The 22,754-nt window shown below is 34.7% G+C and overlaps 2 protein-coding genes across 6 annotated transcripts; both read right to left on the bottom strand.

Moving 5' to 3' along the window:
* Positions 1 to 2,145: 2,145 nt before the first annotated feature.
* Positions 2,146 to 10,799, bottom strand: zdhhc11 (zDHHC palmitoyltransferase 11). Of its 3 annotated transcripts, none has more exons than XM_039660814.2 (11): positions 10,504 to 10,799; positions 9,531 to 9,752; positions 8,169 to 8,347; positions 7,022 to 7,123; positions 6,785 to 6,909; positions 5,322 to 5,477; positions 5,135 to 5,247; positions 3,694 to 3,752; positions 3,549 to 3,612; positions 2,829 to 2,895; positions 2,146 to 2,754 (listed from the first exon to the last, which is right to left on the bottom strand). In XM_039660814.2, exons 1-11 carry the CDS (start codon positions 10,510 to 10,512, stop codon positions 2,558 to 2,560), a joined length of 1,293 nt encoding a protein of 430 aa, XP_039516748.2. In that variant the 5' UTR covers positions 10,513 to 10,799; the 3' UTR covers positions 2,146 to 2,557. The 3 variants fall into 3 exon arrangements, with proteins under 3 accessions (XP_039516748.2, XP_039516749.2, XP_088974162.1); XM_039660815.2 differs by having other exon boundaries at positions 5,322 to 5,474; XM_089118036.1 differs by lacking the exon at positions 3,694 to 3,752 and having other exon boundaries at positions 3,549 to 3,637.
* Positions 10,800 to 12,199: 1,400 nt separating this feature from the next.
* Positions 12,200 to 22,739, bottom strand: brd9 (bromodomain containing 9). Of its 3 annotated transcripts, none has more exons than XM_039660936.2 (17): positions 22,564 to 22,739; positions 21,571 to 21,785; positions 21,351 to 21,440; positions 21,141 to 21,276; positions 20,067 to 20,124; positions 19,845 to 19,989; positions 19,603 to 19,713; positions 18,170 to 18,351; positions 17,951 to 18,083; positions 17,086 to 17,158; positions 16,214 to 16,309; positions 15,016 to 15,148; positions 14,810 to 14,921; positions 14,141 to 14,191; positions 13,967 to 14,051; positions 13,707 to 13,877; positions 12,200 to 12,391 (listed from the first exon to the last, which is right to left on the bottom strand). In XM_039660936.2, exons 1-17 carry the CDS (start codon positions 22,613 to 22,615, stop codon positions 12,291 to 12,293), a joined length of 1,944 nt encoding a protein of 647 aa, XP_039516870.1. In that variant the 5' UTR covers positions 22,616 to 22,739; the 3' UTR covers positions 12,200 to 12,290. The 3 variants fall into 3 exon arrangements, with proteins under 3 accessions (XP_039516870.1, XP_039516871.1, XP_039516872.1); XM_039660937.2 differs by having other exon boundaries at positions 18,170 to 18,291; XM_039660938.2 differs by having other exon boundaries at positions 18,170 to 18,288.
* Between the last annotated feature and the right edge of the window lie 15 nt (positions 22,740 to 22,754).

The raw sequence follows: 22,754 nt of genomic DNA, 5'->3' as shown, positions 1-22,754 counted from the left end.
AACGCTTTTCTTCACTGTGGGATACAGAATAAAGCATAAAATCCATAAAATGTTACACTAAAGGGTTCTTGAACAGCATTACATAATAGTCCGTCTGAATAATATAAGGCAGACTGGGGCTAGTTGTCACAGTCTTGTTGCTCCAGTAAATATTTCTTATATGTTTATTTTTTATTTTTTAAAGTCTAAAATTTCAGGCCCAAATACCTTGTATATTGTTAATTTATTCCTGTGATGCAAAGCTGAATGTTCAGCATCATTACTCCAGTCTTCAGATTCACATGATCCTTCATAAATCATTATAATATTGGCTGCTTAATCGTTATTAGCACTCAATTATTAATAATCCTTAATTAATAAATATGTATTAATTCCAAAATTTTGATCAGGACTTAGTGTGTGTATATATATATATATATATATATATATAGTTTGATATTTACACACACAATCGATGAATTTAAACTTTTAAAACAGACTAAACATGTTTTGCTTCTCTGTATGGATTTTTTAGGTGAAATTAATGTGATTGATTTATAAATTATTATCTATTTATTTTTTATTCTGGAAATGCAGCACACACTGAGCCCAATACAAATTTCCCTAAGGGTGCAGATTAAGTATATTATATTGTATTATCTATGTTGATATTTGCATTAGTTTGTAGGGCAGAATTTGCTTGAATTTCAGACCGTTTTAAGTAGATAACCATAACAAATAACATACAAAAAGAAAAAAGACAACTGAGTGATCAGGGGCCTCATGCATAAAACTTTGCGTAGATTTCATCCTTAAAGTGTGCGTACGCACATAAGGCAGAATTTGCGTACGCACAAAAGTTTTCAGATTTATAAAACCGTTCGTACGCCAGAACCTGCGCAGAATTCACTTTATAAATCCCAGTCAGCGGGAGATTATGCGCACGTGCGTCTCCTCCCCGAAATAACCATATATGGAGATTACAACGCCTAGTTTTACTATGCATATCCTCATCTGCATATCATTTGCATATGATTATTCATCCACGTGATACCAAGTTTAACGGTACAAGACGTTAGGAAAATATGAAATGCGGATGTGCCGTCACATTAGCCTATTACAAACATTTTTTTTTTGTAGCCTATATCCTTGCCTTGTTTTTGAATGAATAAATCAAATAGTGTTAAATACATTTCAGAGAAAGTTTTTCTCAATCTTTTCCACTGGCCAAATAGTATTTTTAATTGATTTATATTTTAATGGATAATGGAAGAGATTTTAATGGAAGAGATAGACATGGTTGTGCATTATTTGCACGAAACAGTTTTCTCAGACAATCTCTAGTTAAAACATTAAAACACAGCATGCCAGAAGAAAAGTGTTCAAAAGCAATGTATCCACAACAAATAGGTCTATTTCTATTTATTGAATATATATATATATATATATATATATATATATATATATATATATATATATATATATTGTAACTTCTCAGTAATGATTTCATGTAGCCTAGTTTAAGAGTTTAACTCCATTAATGAGAATGGCATATTTAATCTAAATGTTTATATCAGAAGTAAAACATAGTACCATTCTTTTATTTATTTAAACTATTATTGTGAATATGGACTGTATTTATGATTTGGACTCATAATGAAGATTTACGGTTTTACTCCATCTGCCGTTAGATTATAGGCTATATGTGCGTCAGTTTCACCAAACGGCCCAACGCGCGTGCTGGCGCGGTCATTTAAGAAGGGATGGATGTTTGCTTCAAGTGATGATAGGTTTGTGAAATTATATTTGTATTATCTTTCTGTAGATGTATAATTTTCTTTAGATTCTCTGTCTAATAGTAAGCAAAAAGACATTTGACTCCAGCTCACCATCGGTGTCGCCAAAACCCATAATCTTCTAAAAGAGTGCGTACGCACGGTCAAGAGCATCCTTACGGTGCGCACTTATTTACGCCAAGTTTATTTTTTATAAATCCCGATGTGCACGTGGAAAAATGCGTACGCATATTTCTATGCCCATTTTGTGCGTACGCAACGTTTATACATGAGGCCCCTGGTCCTTTGCATGAGAGAAATGTGGAAGACTGTCACTAATGACATCATCACCCAACAGCCCCATCTAGTGCTGCATCAAACACACGCCATCTTGAGAAACATCTTTAGGCATTTATTTTAAAATATAAAAAGAACAAATACAGTGGTGCATTAATTCATCTAATAATAATTACAATCAACATAAATCAAAAAATAAAACCAGCTTTACAATGTAACAAAAAAAAATAACATGTTACAGAAATAGAACAACTTATATTTAATTGTACAATTTTACAAAGGTTGCTGAGTATGGAATATGTTTATGGTGTGAGCAAGTATTATTGTGCTTCTCATTGCTGCGAATCTTGAGACTACGTGCCTCAAACAAAACAGAATATCTTTGAAATATTCATTCTCGCTCGTAATATCACCACGACTTTATTTTCAGACTTGTGTGTACCTTTACTGAAGTTGCATAAAGTCAGAACAGAGCCAGATGTTTGTGTGTAATATGCATGAGATGGTCAGTGATCTTCAGGATGCGTTTCAGTCATCAGCTGCTGATGCACCGCTGCCGCGTCCATGATGGAGCTTCCCAGCGGGTCTTGTACGATGGGCCGTCCCTCCACAGACTTCTCGTTCTCGTTGCTCCGTCCCGGAGCTTGAGGTTTCTCTATTCCGCTGAGGTTCCAGACCACAGGAAGTGACATCATAGGCTCACCTACCAGCAGGATACAGAAGGACAATCAGGTCAACACTTATCACTCGATAGCTTAAATCACCCCAGCTTTTTACCTGGAAGCATTTGTGTAGGTGCGTCAGAGCAGTAGTCCAGGTGTCTCTCTTCACTGACTTCCTCCATCTGTAATGACATTATGCTCCAATAATAACAAATATCGGGGTAAAATAGTCTATTTTTTGGCACTGGTTGTATTATATGAAACAATTTTCTCATTTAGTCTGACATTTATTTCTTCTCAATGCATCATGGGATTGCCTTCTCCAGAAAAAGATCAATTCAATGCAGTGTCATTTTAGGATTAATCAATTCAGTTCATTTCTATAGCAGCTTTACAGAAAATGCATGTTTCAAATATTACAATCAATAACTTGATTTATAAATTATAATAAAACAATGCATTGGATCATGTATCTTATTCATATTTTTAATTAGCTTTTATTATCCAAATTTATTTTAATTTTAATTTATAGTAATTTTGTTGTCCTTTTGTCATTTTTGTAAGTTTTTAAAATATTTCTATTTAGTTTTTTTGTATAAACTTTTAGTTAGTTGTCAAGCAAGTTTTTTAAATATTTGTTTTCCATCTAGTAATTATATTTTATTTTATTTCAGATTTATTTCAATTACTGAAAATGATTTGGTGTTTTAGTTACTAATAACAAAACTGATGCAATGCTAATTTGATGCTGCATAATTTTCGCAACAGTCGTTGCATCTAAGATGCCTTAAAATCCTGTCTAGATAGACAGCTCACTAGGATTCGGAGTGATTACCTCAGCACAGATGGGTTCTGGCAGTCGACTAGATGTTTGTCCTCTGTCTTCCAGTTTGAAGGTACTAAGAAGAAAAAGTAGCAGAACGCCTAAGAAAAAAAAACGAACCACTCACTATTAGTTTAAGTGCGCACTTGAAGCTTACCAAGACTTGCTGGACAGCGGAGCTTCACAGTTCACAGGTGATCCCAGCAGCCCAAGACCCTTGGAGGAAGTGAAAAGTGCATAGTGTTTATGGGTGGGACCTTCCTCTGATCGAAATCAAAGCATAAAACTAGTCTAAAGCTTCCCCTCTAATCCCATGAGATGATACAGTTACACATCCTCAAATTCTCTCTCCTGGACTGAAAAAAATATGTCCATGAAATTGTGTTTTGCATTAGACCCTTTTTCAAAGTCTTGTTTTTGGACTTTACTAGAGTCGATTTTTATGCTGGAATGTTCAATAAACACATTATTTTTCACATATTCCCCATTGTTGCAGGTCCTCTCTTCCCAGTCTGTCAGTAACGCTCTGTTTAGTTCCTGTCTCTATGAAGCCCCTCCTTCTGAAAAGCAAAATGTGCTCTGATTGGTCGGCTGGGCCAGTGCGTTGTGATTGGTCAACCACTTTGAGCGTGTTTGGGAAATGTCCCTCCCCTTACCATAACTACAAGTTCCAACACAATAGAGTGGTCAGGTGAGGTATGACGTCACTTTTTAGGCCAATCGGCAGTTAGCATCACACCAGACAAAAACCCAATTGAATTTTCCATGGGCTTTTGGATTATTGCAACTTTGTGATCAAAATACGTTTATGATACTTGCATGTTTTATCCATCAAGATATTTTTCACAGATGAACACAACTTTCATGAATTTTGAATGCAGTCTCCAGTAGCCTATAAACAAACTACACCACCGTCCCAAGACTTCAACATCACCATCACTAAGCTTCCGACAACCCTTCCAGTTTTTATCTAAAGCATTTTTCCCGAACGTTTAAGTTAGTGTAGTTTATAGGAGCACCATTATAAGCATAATGAGGCTTTAAAAGTGGACTGAGTTTACCAGTTACAGTTAATCTCGACAGCCTCTGTAGTCCCATTTAGCCGCTTGTTATCCCAACTCTACAGACCATTTTGCAAGATGTAAACAAAACTTTTTTTAACACTAAATAAAAGCTGGGATAAAATACAACCAACAGAACATATAAAACTGAATCAAAAAGTTGTTTTCTTTACATGTGAAATAAAGAAAACAGTTACAAACTGAAACAGGAAGTGTTTCTGGACCAGTGTTGTTTACATCTTGCAAAATGCTCTATACTAACACAACTCAGGCAGGCCCCGCCCTTTTATTTAGCATATTCCTTTGGCGTGAATTATTTAAATGAGGAATATTGTGATGTTTTCGTTCCCAGAGGAAAAATCAAGACTACAATGGAGGCGTTTCAGGGAGTTCAGAAACACTGACACTGATATAGAGAATAACTCCTGCTAGAGGGACTTTTTCATGATCAAACAGCAACAAGCGTATCCCTATGCAAAGGAATTTTTTTAGTATTGTGTTGTATTTTTATTTTATATCTGTGGCGTGTGTTGGTACCAGTGCAGTGGTTCCGTTAGACGGCAGCGCCGGAGGAACCTGCTCTTTCTCTTTGGGGTTCGGTGACTGACGCTTCCTAATGATGTACTCATATGTGCTGATTCCCTGAAACACTGTGACAAGATACACAATGAATAAAAGCTGCTATCTACCTTTAAAAGTCAATAACGCTTGGATCAACACTTACACAAGTAAATATGGAAGCACAGTAAGTGGCAGAGCAATAAGAGAGCAGCCAGAGCCAGCAGGATGGTAACGAACGCCAACGCCAGCAGACTAATAGAGCTGGCCTCTACAGGTGCCGCCGGGAGGAAAACCAGCCACGTTCCATTCCCGTTCACTGCTAGGAAATATAAAAATTAATTTTTAGAAATAATTTTTTTGAATTTTTTGAAATTTAAACTAGTAAATGAGACGTTACGCCACCGTTCAAAAGTTTGGGGTCAGTAAGATTTTTTTAAATGGTTTTGAAAGAAGTCTCTTATGCTCAACAAAGCTACATTTGTTTAATTAAAAGTACTGTGAAATATTATTGCAATTTAAAATAACACTTTTCTATGTGAATTGTGAATATATTTAAAAATGTAATTTTAAAACATGATAAACTGCATTTTAAAACAAACAAAAATTAAAATGAAACGTTGCTATTGTAAACTAAAACTATGAAAAAAACATTATTTTGTTGATTGAAATAAAGCTCAAATAAATGTTAGATGAAAAATTTAAACTTAAATGTTAAAAAAGCTAATTATTACTAGACTAACTACTAATAAATTAGATTTTTTTTTGCCGTTGCAAAAAAAAAAAAAAACCGAAAAGAAGTTTGTACTAAAATTACTAAAACTTAAATCAAATCAAATAAAGCTAAATAGAAATATAAAAAACAAAAACTAATGTTTTTGTTTTTTATATTTCTATTGTGAAAAGAGCACATAACAAAATTACTAAAATGAATATCTAAAAAAATATATAAAAAATACTACAATAGAATATACAAATTCTGTTACTGCAGTAAGTGTAGTTTATTTTATCTTATATATTACATTATATTATTAGTGCTGTCAAATCAACTAATTGCATCTAACATAAAAAAAATGTTGTTAACATAATGTCTATATATATATCTGTGATCAAGTCTTGATCCACATGATCCTTTAGAAATCATTATAATATGCTGATTTGCTGCACAAGAAACATTTTTGATTATTATTATGTTAAAAACAATTGTGCTGCTTAAAGTTTTGTGTGGAAACCGTGATTTTGTTTTTCAAGAATCTGATCTGAATAGAAAGTTCAAAAGCAGCATTTATTTGAAATATATATATTTTTTGTAACATAAATGTCTTTACAGTCACTTTAATCAATTTAATGAATAAAAGTATTGATTTCTTTCAAAAAAAAAGTACAGTACTGTACATCTTCAAATTCATTCCATTCAATGCACTGCTGTTATAAATATTAAAGTTTAAAAATTAAATTAAAATTAAATACAATTATCAACTAGTTGGTCGACTAGTCAACCTGTCAACCGTACCGATCCAGAAGCATACATTAACTATTCTTTGAACTAAGGAAAATAAGGGAAATTCACATGATGACCCATGCAGACGAACAACAGGAAATGAGTCCAGAGACACGGACTAGTCTTACTCTGAAACTGTGGTGCAGTGCGTAGGACAGCAGGATTCACATAGTGCTCAATGAAGACAAACAAGACGACAAGAATGAGGAGGATCATTCCAGTAACAGCAGAGGAGATGGTTATGAAAAAGAACCTGGGAAAAAAATGATTCCTATGAATGTTCATCTATTGTGAAATGTCTTTAAATAAATAAATATGCAAATGCTTGTTCTCCATTTGTGCTATCAAATGACATTTCTGCTCACCAGTAGTTCCTTCCACCGACGCAATTGTTCAGCCATTTGCAGTGATGGTCAAAGTCTGCGATGCATTTGTTGCAAGTACTGCAGTGTTTGGCTTTAGGTCCCCTGCAGAATGAGACGTGATTATTCCCTAAAGCAAACGGTTAGGATGTTTAGACATTTCTATATCAGGACTGTGTGCCATTCAGAAATGAACTGAGAATTTTAACTTCAAATCCTAAATTTGAATTGAGGTGAAAACAGGATGATAAACTGCATTTTAAAACAAACAAAAATTCAAATGAAACGTTGCTATTGCAAACTAAAACTATGAAAAATAATATTTCATTAAAGGTGCATTGCTCAAGTTTATTTTAAGTTATTTATTTTACTGCACAGGATTATAGAGGCAATCACAGTGATCAGAGAAGGGCTCATTTAGCCAATCAGGCAATTGTTTACGCATGTATGGGTTAGAAAAATGGGTATTTTTAACATGAAATGTTGCGCAATGCACCTTTAATTGAAATAAAGCTCAAATAAAATATAAACGTTAGATGAAAAACTTAAATGTTAAAAAAGCTAATTATTACTACACTAACTACTAATAAATTAGAAATGTTGTCTTTGCAAAAAAAAAAAACAACTTAAATAAGTTTGTACTAAAATGACTAAAACTTAAAAGCTAATTTAAATTTAATTAAAAATTTAAAGCTAAATAGAAATTAAAAAAAAAAAACTAATAAAAGTGAAAAGAGCACATAACAAAATTACTAAACCTTAAACTACAATAAAAAACTTAAAAAATACTACAATAGTATATACAAATTCTGATACTGCAGTAAGTGTAGTTTATTTTATCTTATATATATTATATTATTAGTGCTGTCAAACCGACTAATTGCATCTAAGATAAAAAAATGTTGTGTATATATATATATATAATTATATTTATATATCTGTGTGTATTTACTGTTTACACACACACACACACACACACATTCATAAAAAAGTAAATGTAAATGTAGTGGAAATCTCACTAACCAATACATAAAATTCCTCTTCTTGTTTTTAAATTTTAAAGGTGAATTCTACATTTCTAAATTTTGCCCAACTCTAAATACTAGCAAATATTCCTTTTAAAACGTCTTGTTTCTGCTAATGTACGTACACATCGACCTCACAGAGGGTGCAGTGCAGATTGTCAATCACATGTAGATGTTTGCTGTTGTCAAACACTGGCATGGGGTTGGAATAATCCTTCCTCCTACGAACGCTCAGATCCGCAGGGTCAATTGTTACGGCCGCCACGTGAGTGACCAAATGCAGAACAAACGCAGTGCCAATCATCTAGATGGGAAGTGTGAAGGTTCAACAACAATACAAAGATATGCACGCATAGATTTAGTTTCAGAAACGGCTATGGGTTCATTTAACTCACTGGATTGCTTGATTTGTGTGAAAGCTGACAGCCTGTCTCACTACATCCTCCAATTATCTGCATAAACACACACTGCTGACATCAGCCTGTAATTGAGCTCATGCTGCGCAACAGAACATCTGCCCTCGGAGATGCTTGTGTGCTGCTGTCCAGTTTGTTCGTTAGACTGATTCAAGGAGTCTTTTTGAATATGAATATGTATTGAAAGTGGGTCATATATAGCGGCGCATGGGTTCCCTCGATCGAAAAGCTATGCATTTTCCCCATAGACTTTTGGAAAATCACAAAAAATTAGATCTGTGTTCAACAAAGAGTTGTGACCCTTACACGTTTTGTCTATCAAGATAATCTTTACAAGTTAATCCAAAATGTATACATTTTGAAGCCTATATAGTTTTTTTAAAAACACAAGCAGACACAATAAATTTTAAAAAACCACAGGTTATAACTGTGTGTTTTATGTCATGGATCAAAACGTGAAAATATTTCGAGGCTTTGTTCACCACAGACCTTATTTCAGGCGATTTAGCAAAAACCCATTCAAAAAAGCCGCGAGGGAAGCGGAGTGCTAAAATGCTAACTCACTTACGCGTTTTGGCCTCCAGAGTGACGTCGTAACTTCGGCACTCTATAGTATGACTGGATTTCTAACAATGGAAAGCTTAATGCAAATGGGTGGAATGTCCCTTTAAAATGAATCAATTGTTAATGAACTGGACAAACTGGTTGTATTTTGGGGTTTGATTGCAATGCGATAGAAAGATGCATTGTTTAGGTGATGCTTTACAATAAGGTCCCATTAGTTAAAGGGTTAGTTCACCCAAAAGTTATCATTCAGAGCTCATAGGGGTCAGAGGTCACTCTTAGCAAGAACTATGGATATTTTTCTCACAAAAACGCACGACTTTGCATCAGAAGGATGTCGTATGGATTACATTTATGATAGATGGATGCACTTTTTTGGGCTTCAAAATCTCAGGTATCATTCACTCCCATTATCGCTTGTGTTTGGCTCAGGAAGAAGGTCATATACACCGACCTATTCACTACCATGAAACGTTTCTATTTTCTTTTTTAATTTGTAAAGGATACGCCGTATGCTGCAAAGCTCCATGGTGCAGGTAGAAGAGGAACGTAAATCCCGAAACCCACGACGGCCATGAAGCTGTACATCAGCCAGGCTATCAGCTGGAAACTGTGCAGAGGCGGTGACCATCCGTTGACCCTGGAGTGCATCGGTAGTCCCACCAATTCAATTCTGCTTCCTCCATTTTGGGGTGCCGTCTGTCTACGGTGACGCCCAAAGCAGTTCAGCTGCAAAAGACAGAAACAGCGAATATGGGAATAATATGAAAAAACAGAACTGTTCTATAATGTAAGCATGAAAGGCTAATAAAGCACTGTGCTTCGAGAACAGTCTCTTCAACCAGCATGAACAATGAAACATTTTAAAAAGACTTTGCCTGACATCATTATATTAGCTTGACAAAGCTGTTACTGTGCAGGACTGACCTTGAGTTACTCTAAAACCCAACCTGAGACCAAAATGTCTTAATGCAACTCATAGAGCCTTCTGCCTGTTATGTCTGTCTATCTGTCTATCTATCTATCTAGATCAGATTTTTTTATATTCCAGTTCTCGCTTCAATCTTCAACAATTTTACCACAGCTAAATAATTTAGACAAACCAGAAACCTACACATCAGTGTTATTGCTAACTTTCACCTTCAAATGCACGAGTTAGCAATGACAAGGAGTCCTGCTGTGCTTTTCCTGTTGAACATGAACAGAAATATTGTGTTGCCTAGCAAACGTCATCATAAAGACAATGTGTGTTTGAAAACAGTGAAATAATGAGTAACTTCCACTTCAACAAGGAACTCTTGTATTAAGAATAACAATGTAAAACATTAACTTTTCAAACAGAATGAATGTTGTCTCTTTATTTAACTTTTTAATGACACTACAGTGGCGAATAATTCATATTAAATTATTTTAACAGCTTAACCACCACAACAAGCGATAGGCTACATTTCCATATGTTTCAAAGCCTAACGTTACTTACATTCGTCATTGAACAGCTTCCAGCGGTTTCCTCTGCTGATGTTGATCATTTGGATCTCTTGGATACAGTTTGCTGATCCATTGATTTCTTAATGATTTTCTTCACAGTCCACTGTACAGCAGAAGAGTCACTATCTAACGTTATCCGGTTAGAAAACGTTTTTATTCCTATATTTAACCAATCAAATCTTTATAATGTCAAGAAATTCGTCAAGAAAAATGATAAGCAATATTCTCACGCGTGAGGCGGTGCTCATCTGACTTCGACAAACACACAACGGCGAAAGCTTAACTATTGAATATTAATTGCGTCACGCTTAGTAGCCAACCAATGGCGAGCGGCACACGCAACAGCTCATGAATATTAAGTGGGATAAATTTGGACTACGGCGCTTTTGCTGTGGAAACTGAAACGAATGCGGTTAAAAAAAAAATAATAATAATAATAATATATGTATATATATATATTATAATGTTTATTTATATCATATAATCAAACAACAAAAGACCGCAAAGAAATGTAATCATTAAAGAGGTAATTCAATTAAAAGAAAGTGGAATTAAAGGGAGAGTTTACCCAAAAATGAAAATTGTGTCATCATTTACTCACCCTCAAGTTGTTCCCAGCCTGTATGAGTTTCTTTCTTCTGTTGAACACAGTGAAAAGCGTTAAGAAGATATTATGAAGAAGAATGTTGGTAATCAAACGTTAGACGGTAGCCATTGACTTCCATAGTTGAAAAAAAAAAAAAATATATATATATATATCAATGGCTACCATTATCTTCCTGGTTACCAACATTCTTCAAAATGTCTTCTTTTGTGTGCAATGGAGCAAAGAAACTCATACAGGTTTGGAACAACTTGTGGATGAGTAAATGATGACACAATTTCCATATTTGGGTGAACTATCCATTTAAAACGTCTAAAAAGAAGGGACTATTGCGTGACTGTAATTTGATATTGAAAAGTTCAAACATTGTGAAACAATATATCTTCAGAGCATGGACGGTCTCAGGGGTGGAAGATTTTAACTGTTACCTAGTTACCACTAGAAAATGCAAAGCCAAATGCAAATGAGAACTCTCGATGAAAGCGCTTTGAAGACATGAGAGAGCTCAGCACATTTTTACACTGCAGCCAATTATGGAGAACATTTTCATATTCTCATCACATATCTTAATATATTGCATGAAATACTAAACTCAAAATGAATCTGTGTTCTGTGTATACTGATTGCATTGCCTTATTTATGTATTCTTTATATTTGTTTAGCAAATTTAAAAATGTTGTCATGCATCTGTTATGATTTTTTTTAATGTAAAGCACTTTGAATTACAATTGTGTATGAAATAAACTTGCCTTTTTTCACATTATCACAATAAAGTGATCACGGGGTGATTCTGTCCCTCATTTAGCAATGACTAACCATCTATAATAAAGACATTTGTTTTTTATTTTATACACTAAATATTCTGGTACTTTGTTGGGCTGCTGCTTGATAAATGAGTCCTGAACCAAATCCAGTTGAGAATCCCAGTGTTATTGGGACACATTGGAGGACAAGATGTGAATACTTCTTCCTAGAGTTCATAAGACGAAAAAGAGAAGCTAAAATACAGCATAAATGTGAACTCCTACAGATCAAACATGCGGTCAGGGGCTGAATCGGGGGAAAAAAAACTTTAACAACCATATAAAAAGGAAATCAGTCACAGAGCTTTTATTTAAAAACAAAACATGAACCTATACAAGATTACAGTCCTTTATAACAGTGGGTTGATGACATCAGCTGTTGGCGGTGGAGCCGGGCTCTGGAGACTGCAGGAACTCATACGGGTCTTGGACCATCTCGGTCTGATCTCCGACACCCAGATGAGGTGAACTCCCTGGTCACGGTCAACAAACAAACTTAAGTTATTCTTCAGAAAATGACGATTTTTTTTACCCCACATACCCCGAAAATCCCCACACCAGTTTTCAGACGATTGACAAAATTACCAACAAAAAAGCACTGAAATTAGTCCATAGACCATTTAAATTTTCCAGCAATATTTATTTACGTATTTAGAACAAAGTGAATAACAAAAGTCATGCAATTAACATAAAACCTATTGAAGAAATGTATGATTAATACAAACATTATAAAATACATTCAGTCAATGCATAAAAGTGAACCTATTATGATTTTCATGCAGTGTGTGATATAACTGTATGAATGTAAAAGGTCTGCAAAGTTTTACAGATCAAAGTGCTTGTCAAATAAAGTTATTGACTCCTAAAAGAACGATTCGATTGTGAACTGCCGAAACGAGTCGTCAGCATATCAATCTAACCTGTTGCAAATGATTTTTTTATTAAATATATATTTTGAGTGTCTTCTTTAAAAAGAGATCAACCTTAGGTCTGTATTCCAAAGCATTTATAAATTACAACTAATTGTGAAAAACATGTAGTCTATTTACAATAAAAACTGCAATCTAGTCAAATATGTTTAACAGTCATTGGAGTTTCAGAAGGACGGCATGATGGACAGCAGCATTTACAGGAGTAGTTCACTTTAAAAAAAAACGTTAGCTGATAATTTACTCACCCCCATGTCATCCAAGATGTCCACGTCTTTCTTTCTTCAGTCGAAAAGAAATTTTGATGTTTTTGATGAAAACATTCCAGGATTTTCCTCCATATAATGGACCTCAATGGGAACCAAACTGTTCAAGGTCCAAATGAGAGTTTCAGTGTAGCTTCAAAGAGCTTTAAACGATACCAGAGTTATTTGGTTTATTCAACGAACAAAATGAACAAAATGAAGACTTCGAAGAGTTCGAAAGAGAGAGTCACGAACGTGCATCACAGAACAGAGCAAGGCGAGCATTTGTGCTTATAAAACTTAAAACTTTTTTATTCATTTCTGAAATGACCGATCGTTTCACTTGATAAGACCCTTATTCATCGTCTGGTGTCGTTTAAAGCCCTTTGAAGCTGCACTGAAACTTTCATTTCAACCTTAAACCATTTGGTTCCCATTGAAGTCCATTATATGGAGAAAAATTCTGGAATGTTTTCATCAAAAAACGTCATTTCTTTTCGACTGAAGAACATCTTGGATGACATGGGGCTGAGTAAATCATCAGCTAAAGTTTTTCTTAAAAGTGAACTACTCCTTTAATGCCTGTGGTGTGTAATATAAATATGACTGAGTACCTAAATGATGCTGATCCCTCTCTGAAGCGTTTGACAGGGACGAGAGATTTGAGGACGGCCGTGATCCGACTCGGTCCACCGCTGCGTCCTGGAACTCCTGCAAGAGTTTGGCTGTGTCGTCAAAGTGCTGATGACCATCCTCATGATCCGGCTCCTTCTTCACACATTTACCTACAGATCGGACATCAACTGAACATCAATGAACCAAAAACAAACGTCTTTTACAGTCGTGAGGTGTTGATGTGTAATATATGACTCACTTAATGTGTTGAGCATATCTAGAGACATGTCCGGGTAACTCTTCATGGACATGAAATCAAGCACTGAGCCGGCTTCATCTGTTCCCTATATACACCAATCAGAAAGTCTCATTAAATGGTACTTTAAAAGGTTTGAAACTGTTAGCAATAGCATGTAATATCTATAATTCTTACCGGCATGCCACATAAACTAGACTTAGCGTCATCAATCGGCATGTTTCTTTTCTGAAATACAAAAACAGCATTATAAAATGTTATAATTATTTATAAGCTTACATTATATAATTCAATATATAAATGTGTACACTACCATTTAAAAAGTTTGTGGTCGATGATTTTTAATGTTTTTTAAAAGAAAAATCTTCTACTCACCAAGGCTGCATTTTTTTTTGTGAATAATTCAGTAAAATATTATTAAAATTTAAAGTAGCTGCCTTCTTTTTAAATATATTGTAAAATGTAATTTATTCCTGTGATCATTACTCCAGTCTTTAATGTCACATGATCCTTCAGAAATCATTCTAATTTGCTGCTCATTTCTCATTATTATCAATTTTGCTGCTTCATATTTTTGTGAAAATCTCGTGATACATTTTGTTTCAGGATTCTTTGATGAATAGACAGTTCAAAAGAACAGAATTTATTTGAAATAGAAATATTTTGTATCATTATAAATGTTGTTAGTGCCACTTTTAATTAATTTAATGCATCCTTGCTGAATAAAAGTATTAATGTCCAGCGAAGGTTTTCAACAGCAGTGTATATTGTTTGAATTTACAATTCACAAAACACTAAGAAAGATTAAAAATGGTCAAAAGAGTCATTTTTGTTGATTTTCACTACCTGTCGGACTTGAATGACAGCCTTCGAGTGATCACCAGCCGTCATTTTATCCAGTAAATCATCCACAAGCCTTTTGGTAAAACTCCCACAACCCTTAACAAACTCCTGCAGACTAAATCACACACAGACACACAAAAATCCCATCAATCAAGTGAGTCAAATAAACAACAACAGATTTTTATGAGCCGAAGGTTTGGACCAAACACCTGAGAGCGCACTGGACTCCGGTCTCGTCTCCATAAGCGGAGTAAAGCATCTCCATCTCCTCTGGAAGCAGGTCAGGGTAGACAGAGTTGTTCTGAAGGGTCTGAGTGTTGTACGCACTGCTCAAAAACGTGACTGAAACAAAACAACAGGCCAAAATTGCAATGACAGACACATGCATAATATGATGTGAATCATAAATGTAAAGATTCTGGTTGTGATTCTGTGGTCAGTTGCATAAGCTAGTCGTCTAACTTTTTTCTTTAGGACTGGTCATAACTTTATGTCAGTAACTTAAAGCAAAAAAGCCCTCGACTGCTAGTTGGTCAGATTAGTTCTTAAGAGAGTGCTTAAAGGATTAGTTCACTTTTAACAAATCTTTTGCTGATAATTTACTCACCCCCATGTCATCCAAGATGTCCATGTCATTCTTTCTTCAGTCGAAAAGAAATGAAGGTTTTTGATGAAAACATTCCAGGATTTTTCTCCATTTAATGGACTTCAATGGGGACCAAACGGTTCAAGGTCCAAATGAAAGTTTCAGTGCAGCTTCAAAGGGCTTTAAACGACACCAGACGATGAATAAGGGTCTTATCAAGCGAAACGATCGCTCATTTAAAAAATAAATAACAAACAAAGTTTAAGTTTTATAAGCTCAAATACTCGCCTTGCTCTGTTCTGTGTGACTCTCCTGTCCGAACTCGTTACATGAACCAAATGACTCGAAAAAAGATTAGTTCATTTCGAGGTTGAACAGGAGAGTCACGAACGCGCATCACAGAACAGAGCAAGGTGACCATTTGTGCTTATAAAACTTAAACTTTGTTATTTATTTCTGAAATGAGCGATCGTTTCACTAGATAAGACCCTTATTCATCGTCTGGTGTTGTTTAAAGCCCTTTGAAGCTACACTGAAACTCTCATTTGGACCTTGAACCGTTTGGTCCCCATTGAAGTCCATTATATGGAGAAAATCCTGGAATGTTTTCATCAAAAACCTTAATTTCTTTTCGACTGAGGAAAGAAAGACATGGACATCTTGGATGACATGGGGGTGAGTAAATTATCAGCAAAAGTTTTTTTTAAAGTGAACAATAATGATTTAATTACCGACTCTTTTAGCAATTTAGAGTCAGTCCTAAATGTGATTCACAACCTTAAAAGTATTATTAATGCATGTGGCAAAAGAAGATCTGTTACCTTTGTGTCTCCTGTCGTCTTTAAACCCCAGTGACGTCAGTCCAGGTATGAGCTTATTAGCCAAAGAGCTCAAATCTACAGGGTGAGTTTCTTCCTCTGTGAACAATAATCAATATTTTCTTCAGACAAATTATATAATTCACCCTGGATGAACTTTCTTCAACAGGGTTAGCAATCCTTTCAGCATTGAAGTGCCATTTTTAACCCTATAAAGCTACTTTATTATATCTGATATGCTCATTTCTAAGGCCTCTAAATGATCAACATGATCAAAGCTTTGCTGAAAAGCCTGGTGCACAAAATCCACTACATACCTTCGGTTGTCTGATTGATAGTTCATACTTTTTTAACAAGTAAAATGCATTTTAGTATCATTGCAAAAAATGTCCACCTTCAGGTCTTGGTTCTCATGTCTTTTATTTCTTTGAAATCTGTAATGACTTTTATAAAGTAAATGTAAGAATAACTTTTATATTGTTAGTAATATTTCAATATCATGTTCAAATCATGCTTTTAAAGAATGTTTATTTGTTCATCTCTTAATCATCATTGTATTGCCTTGCATTAAATGTTTTGGACCCCCAAAATAAAAACTACAGAGATCATAAAACTTATTTCAATATCATCTTACAAAGACATTATTGGGAGATATAGAGTAACAACTGATTTTATAGTTTGTCTAAAAGTTCAATAAATTGTTGCAGTTAAACTTTTTTTACTATGAGTATTTTATATATCAGGCTTTACAGGGTTAATTTTCCTCTTAATCATTGTGCATAACTGCAAGCAAATTACCACCTCATTACTATACATATATAGATAGACCATTTCTATACAACGTAATAGAAGCTGAAACAGTGTGATGTTCATACCCTCTCCTTCAAGATCTTGATTTACAACATTGTACATCAGGGAACCCTCAGAGTCCTTTTTAAGGTAACCAATCTACATGCAAAATAAAACAAATGTTAAGGTTAGGGGAAATAAAAGTTTTGGTTATATTGCAATAATCTGCATTTATGTAGCTCAAACTGTAAAGTATGGCACTAGCAATGCCATGGTCATGGGTTCGATTTCCAAGAAATGCTAAAAGAATGAAGAATGAATGAGTTTTCAATGCAATGTACTGTATGTCACTTTTGGATAAAAGTGTCTGCCAAATCCATAGATGCAAGTAAACTGTGTTTCAACTATTTGCGACGGTACAGCCCAGGCAGAATCTATTATGGGAGAAAATCTGCTGAATGCTTATTTAGTATTTAATGCAAATTTATTAAAGGGGTATTTTATGGTACCTAAAATGGTATTTTGGTACCCATGGTACCCATAAAATGGTACCCATCTAATATGGTATTTTGTTTTTGGGGTCTACTAGAATAGGTTTTCATACACACACCAAAAAAACACCTTATTTTTCAGAAAGTGCAACATGCTCTGATTGGTCAGCTGGACTCGTGTGTTGTGATTGGTCAAGTGCTTCGAGTGTTTTTGGGAAAACTCAGGACTACAATGGAGGCGTTTCAGGGAGTTCAGGAACAGTGACACTGATATAGAGAATAACTCCTGCTGGTATAATAAGACCTTTTTTAGACTCAAACAGCAACATTACACACTAAAGAAAAGCATTATAGGAACCCTTTACAAGGAATAATATAACTAAGAATTCTATCTTATTGGAAGCTGAAAGCATTAGGAAATAATAAAAATCAGTTGATGCAACTCATTATAAAATAACACCTTAGAGTTTGGCATGAAACGGTTGATTCGATCCCGGGCTTCATCTGCCGCGTGCTCCACCAGTGCCAATACGTGCTCCTCCGCCGTGCTGTCCGTCAAACTGCAAGCGTTGCCCTCTAGCTCATACATATCACTACACAAGCAACACATCGGCTCAATCACACACTCAGAAACATCATGTGAAATGTTCAAAAGTGCTGCAGATCAACAGCGCTTTACCTGATGATGGGCTCTTTGATGGGCTGTTTTTTGGATTTTTTGGGGTATTCCGTGTGGATTGGCATGATCTCCGTCACCGGTTCCTCAGGTGTGATGTCATCATCACCCAAAATGGCAGCCTGCTGAGAGAAATCCATGTCCTGCATAAAAGACATGCTGCGCTTCAAAGCTAACAGCCGCTCCTGTGAACAGAGCACAAATAGAGCAACACAGCATCCATTTACTCCTCCTGCGGGAGGTCTTAGGTATGCCATGAAGATGGGAGTCGAACACGGGATGGATAAATAAAGAGTTTGGATAATGGGAATACTTGTCTCTGAACCCGCAGAGCACTCGAGCCAAATTGATCACGTCGACTGCCCAAAATGAATCACCTTACTAATGCAATAAAACAAAGGAAGGGACTGACGCGCCATTGAAGAATTTTTTTTCTCTCCATGTAATCCTGAAAGAAATTAACAGTTTTAGAATTTTGAAGAAGAAAAATTTTTTGGGGAGAATTTTTTTTAATTATTTCTAGGTCACAAAGAGCAACATCTAGTCAAAAAATAATTCCTTATATTATATTATAACACAATGCATAATAACATATTAATAATATTTATTTATTATAAAAATTATTTATTATATGTTAAATATTATTAATATATTATTATAATATATATATATATTAGGGCTGTCAAACGATTAATCGTGATTAATCGCATTCAAAATAAAAGTTTGTGCTTATATAATACATGTGGGTGCACTGTGTATAATTATTTTATATATATATATATATATATATAAATACACACACATGCATGTATATTCAAGAAAAAAATATTTATATATAAATTATTTATATTTATATATAATATAAATTATATATAAATCTATATACAGTATATACATGAAAATATTTCTTAAATATATACAAGCATGTGTGTGTATTTATATATATAAAATAATTATACACAGTGCACCCACATATATTATGTAAACACAAACTTTTATTTTGGATGCAATTAATCGCGATTAATCATTTGACAGCCCTAATATATATATATATATATATATATATATTGAAAAATATATATTTTATAGATTTTTCCCATCACTTTTTAAGATTTTATTAAATGCAAATAATTTTCCAGGCATTTAAAATCCCCTGATATTTCCGACCGGGGGAATCCGGAAATGTTCTTGCTTCCATTCACAGAGCGTCACAAACGTTCTTGAGTCTTGATTTTTATCCTGATCAAATAATTCGGAATGAAAAATGTTTAATTAAAAAAAAAAAGAAGCAGCATTTTCACAAGTGGTTTCACACTCAGGTATTTAGATTATTAGAACCGCATGCTTCCGAATCGAATGGTAATGATGACGCATGAACTGGACGATGTACAACAAAGGCAAACAATAACAAAAACAAAGTGCATTAAAAATGTTACTTTGCTCATCATTTTGAATCCCGTGTGGAGAAGTTTCTTGGCGGCCTTGTAGTAAACCGTCTCGGGTCGGTTATAAACCATGGCATTGTCACACATCAGCTTGAAGTCGGCCTGGAGATGTCAAACCCACAGATTCAGATACAAAATAGTCACATTGTAAAAGAATGTCATTTCAGTGGGCTAAAATACATTAGTAGTTCCAAGAGTCTGAAAATGAAGATTGTAGCCGGACGCGTGCCTACCTTGAATTCTGTGATAGTTTTGTATTCATTCTCAGCAATTTTGTCCTTCATCGTGCTAAAGTCCATGGGATGTTTGATTATCATGGAGTAGCCCGGTGCAATGGCATCTGTTACAGGGAAGGAGAAGAATCCATGTGGATCTTTCCTGTTGAGACAGAAAAATTGTCCTCATATATTCCAGATTAGACGACACAATGCCTTCTGCTTTTTGCAGGGTCTCACCTCTGAAGCAAACGCAGGAAATGCTCCAAGAGCTGCTGGCGAGGGGTGGATTCATTTTCTAGGAAAAGCCAAACGGTAAAAAGACAATCAAGAAGAAAAATTATTTGAAATCCATTCATGATTTGTCTTATAATACCAGTTTAATTGATAGATTTGTAACTGAGTCTTCAGAATTGTACAATTAATTTGAATTTAAGCAAATGGGAACTATTGTAAATGTAGTTTTTAGTATGAAAACTCAATATGAAGAGTTCAGATGCAAAAGCCTCTAAATGCCATTTGAAATTTTCTTCTAGAATGATCATTTTTATCAAGCTTGTATATTTAAGTTCAGTAATTTCACTTAAATAGCAATTAATAGGTAATCTTCATTGCCATTTAAGTGAAATTACTGAACTTAAATATACAAGCTTGAAAAAAAATGATCATTTTAGAAGAAAATTTCAAATGGCACTTAGAGGCTTTTGCATCTGAACTCTTCATATATTATTTAAGGATTCAAATTTTAATGCCAATATATATTTTCATGGTAAAGCTTCACAATAAGATTCCATTTGCTAACATTAATAAACTACAAACTGAACTAATAATAAAAAAATACTTCTGAGGTGTTCTGAACTACTTTTAAAGGATTAGTTAAAAAAAAAAAAAACTTTTGCTGATAATTTACTCACCCCCATGTCATCCAAGATGTCCACGTCTTTCTTTCTTCAGTCAAAAAGAAATTAATGTTTTTGATGAAAACATTCCAGGATCTTTATTTATTATTTAAATGAGCGAACGTTTCGCTTGACAAGACCATTATTCATCGTCTGGTGTCGTTTAAAGCCCTTTGAAGCTGCACTGAAACTCTCATTTGGACCTTGAACCATTTGGACCCCATTGAAGTCCATTATATGGAGAAAATCCTGGAATGTTTTCATCAAAAACCTTAATTTCTTTTCGACTGAAGAAAGAAAAACGTGGGCATCTTGGATGACATGGGGGTGAGTAAATTATCAGCAAAAGTTTTTTTTAAAAGTGAACTACTCCTTTAATGTATTAAATCATTTATTTAATCTAATCTAGTTGTACCTTGTTGAGTTCGACAGGCTCGTACGGGTCGATCCGCTTGCTGTTCCACTTCTACTTTCACTCCAGGATGAAATTCATCTGCCTCTGATTCCGATTCAAATTTGTCCCGCTTCCTCTTCTTCTCCTCTAGAACCACCTGTGGCAATACACTTCTTTAGTAACAGCACTCAACTAGCCTCAGGATACTCACACAGGCGTTCAGTGCCTTACCTCCACAGGCTTCGGCAGGGTGAACGGTTCCACTGGTCCACTGGCGGCACTTTCTGACTGCTCTCGCTCACGTTTCTTCTTTTTCTCCTCCTGGATGAAAAACACACACAGAATTTGTAAGATGAATATAATAAGATTTTTTTTTTTTACATTTTCTGAAATAAATGTGAGTGCTTTTTGTCTGACTTCTGAGTGTTTAAGAGTCGTTCTTTTCTCTCACCTTTCTCCTCCTCCTCTCATCATCATCTACGTATTTCTCCTTCTCTGATTTCTTCTTCTTCTTCTTTTTCTTGTCTTTGTGCCGCTCCCACTCGTGGTCAGAGCGGTCGTCATAGTAACTGGAGTCATGTCCGGAGCCGGAGAGCTCGGTCACTTCACTGCCGCCCACCTTGAGTACCAGCTTCAGGGGTTTATCCAGGGGTTTGTCCTCATAGTCTGAAAAACGACACACAAAACCATTAAGAGACGGTCTTAAATTAAAGTGTTTGTTTTTTTAATAAGCATGAATGTTATAAGCATTGAAGTTAATGACATTTCTGCTCTTTAAAATTCTGCTGTTCTGTAACTTCTCATTAACCTGCAGTAATATGCTACATCACTATCAGATCAAACCCACACTATCACTATAGTCATTTAGACCAGGGGGTTTCAAACTGGGGCCTGAGGATCGCAAAGAAGTGCAAACAAGTGTATTTTTTTTTATACAAATTAATAAAAATAAATGAAATAATTATGAAAATAAATAAAAAATTTAATTAAAATAATAAATATGAAACGGTAAATAAATATATAATATCAATTAAGTTTAAACTAAATAAATAAAAATTGAAATAAAACATTTGACTAAAATAACAAATAAATTAATAAATGATACATCTAACAGTGAACAGAAAAATGTAATAATGCAATATATTACTAAACAAAATATTTTAATAATTTACAAATTTATATGTTACAGAATAAATTACGCGAAAATGAAAACATATAACTGCCTTTTAAGTCTTATGATGACTCGAATGATCATATTTGTGGGGTCCGTAGCGTCTAAAGATCGAAAACAACGCCCAAATGAAACAATCATTCATTATACAATGTTGTGGGGTTTTGCATGAATTAAACCATATATATATCGCATTCACTGAGTAGTATTTACGCACTTGCAGAACACTCAGAATGAATTAAAGTGATTTTCACATGCATATCCAATATTCACCTCCTTCAACCGCTCTCCACTCGGGTCTGTGTTTCTTGTGCTTCTTCCCCATATTGTGTCTTTATTTGTATGAAAAATGATCTGGTTTAATCTTCAGAATCTGCGTATTTTTGTCTCACTGCCACTCGTCGTTACAGCAACAACAACATTAGCTGCTATGCTTAACTTCCGGCTTCAGATGGCGTCGTTTC

Source organism: Pimephales promelas, chromosome 12 (assembly GCF_988280905.1).
Source record: "Pimephales promelas chromosome 12, fPimPro1.hap1.1, whole genome shotgun sequence".
Taxonomy (NCBI): Eukaryota; Metazoa; Chordata; class Actinopteri; order Cypriniformes; family Leuciscidae; genus Pimephales; species Pimephales promelas.
The sequence above is the reverse complement of the archived record's forward strand: the minus strand, read 5'-3'. Positions and strand labels throughout refer to the sequence as shown.

Excerpts from the sequence above, each read along its gene's own strand:
- zdhhc11 (XM_039660814.2), bottom strand. Across the intron at positions 8,348-9,530 it reads GGAGCTTTGCAGCATACGGC|ATGATTGGCACTGCGTTTGT; the intron begins GTATCCTTTACA and ends CTTCCCATCTAG. Across the intron at positions 2,896-3,548 it reads CAGAACCCATCTGTGCTGAG|ATGGAGGAAGTCAGTGAAGA; the intron begins GTAATCACTCCG and ends ATGTCATTACAG.
- brd9 (XM_039660936.2), bottom strand. The coding sequence starts at position 22,615 with ATGGGGAAGAAGCACAAGAAACACAGACCCGAGTGGAGAGCGGTTGAA. Across the intron at positions 19,714-19,844 it reads AAACTATCACAGAATTCAAG|GCCGACTTCAAGCTGATGTG; the intron begins GTAGGCACGCGT and ends TGACATCTCCAG. Across the intron at positions 18,352-19,602 it reads GATTCAAAATGATGAGCAAA|GAGCGGCTGTTAGCTTTGAA; the intron begins GTAACATTTTTA and ends CTCTGTTCACAG.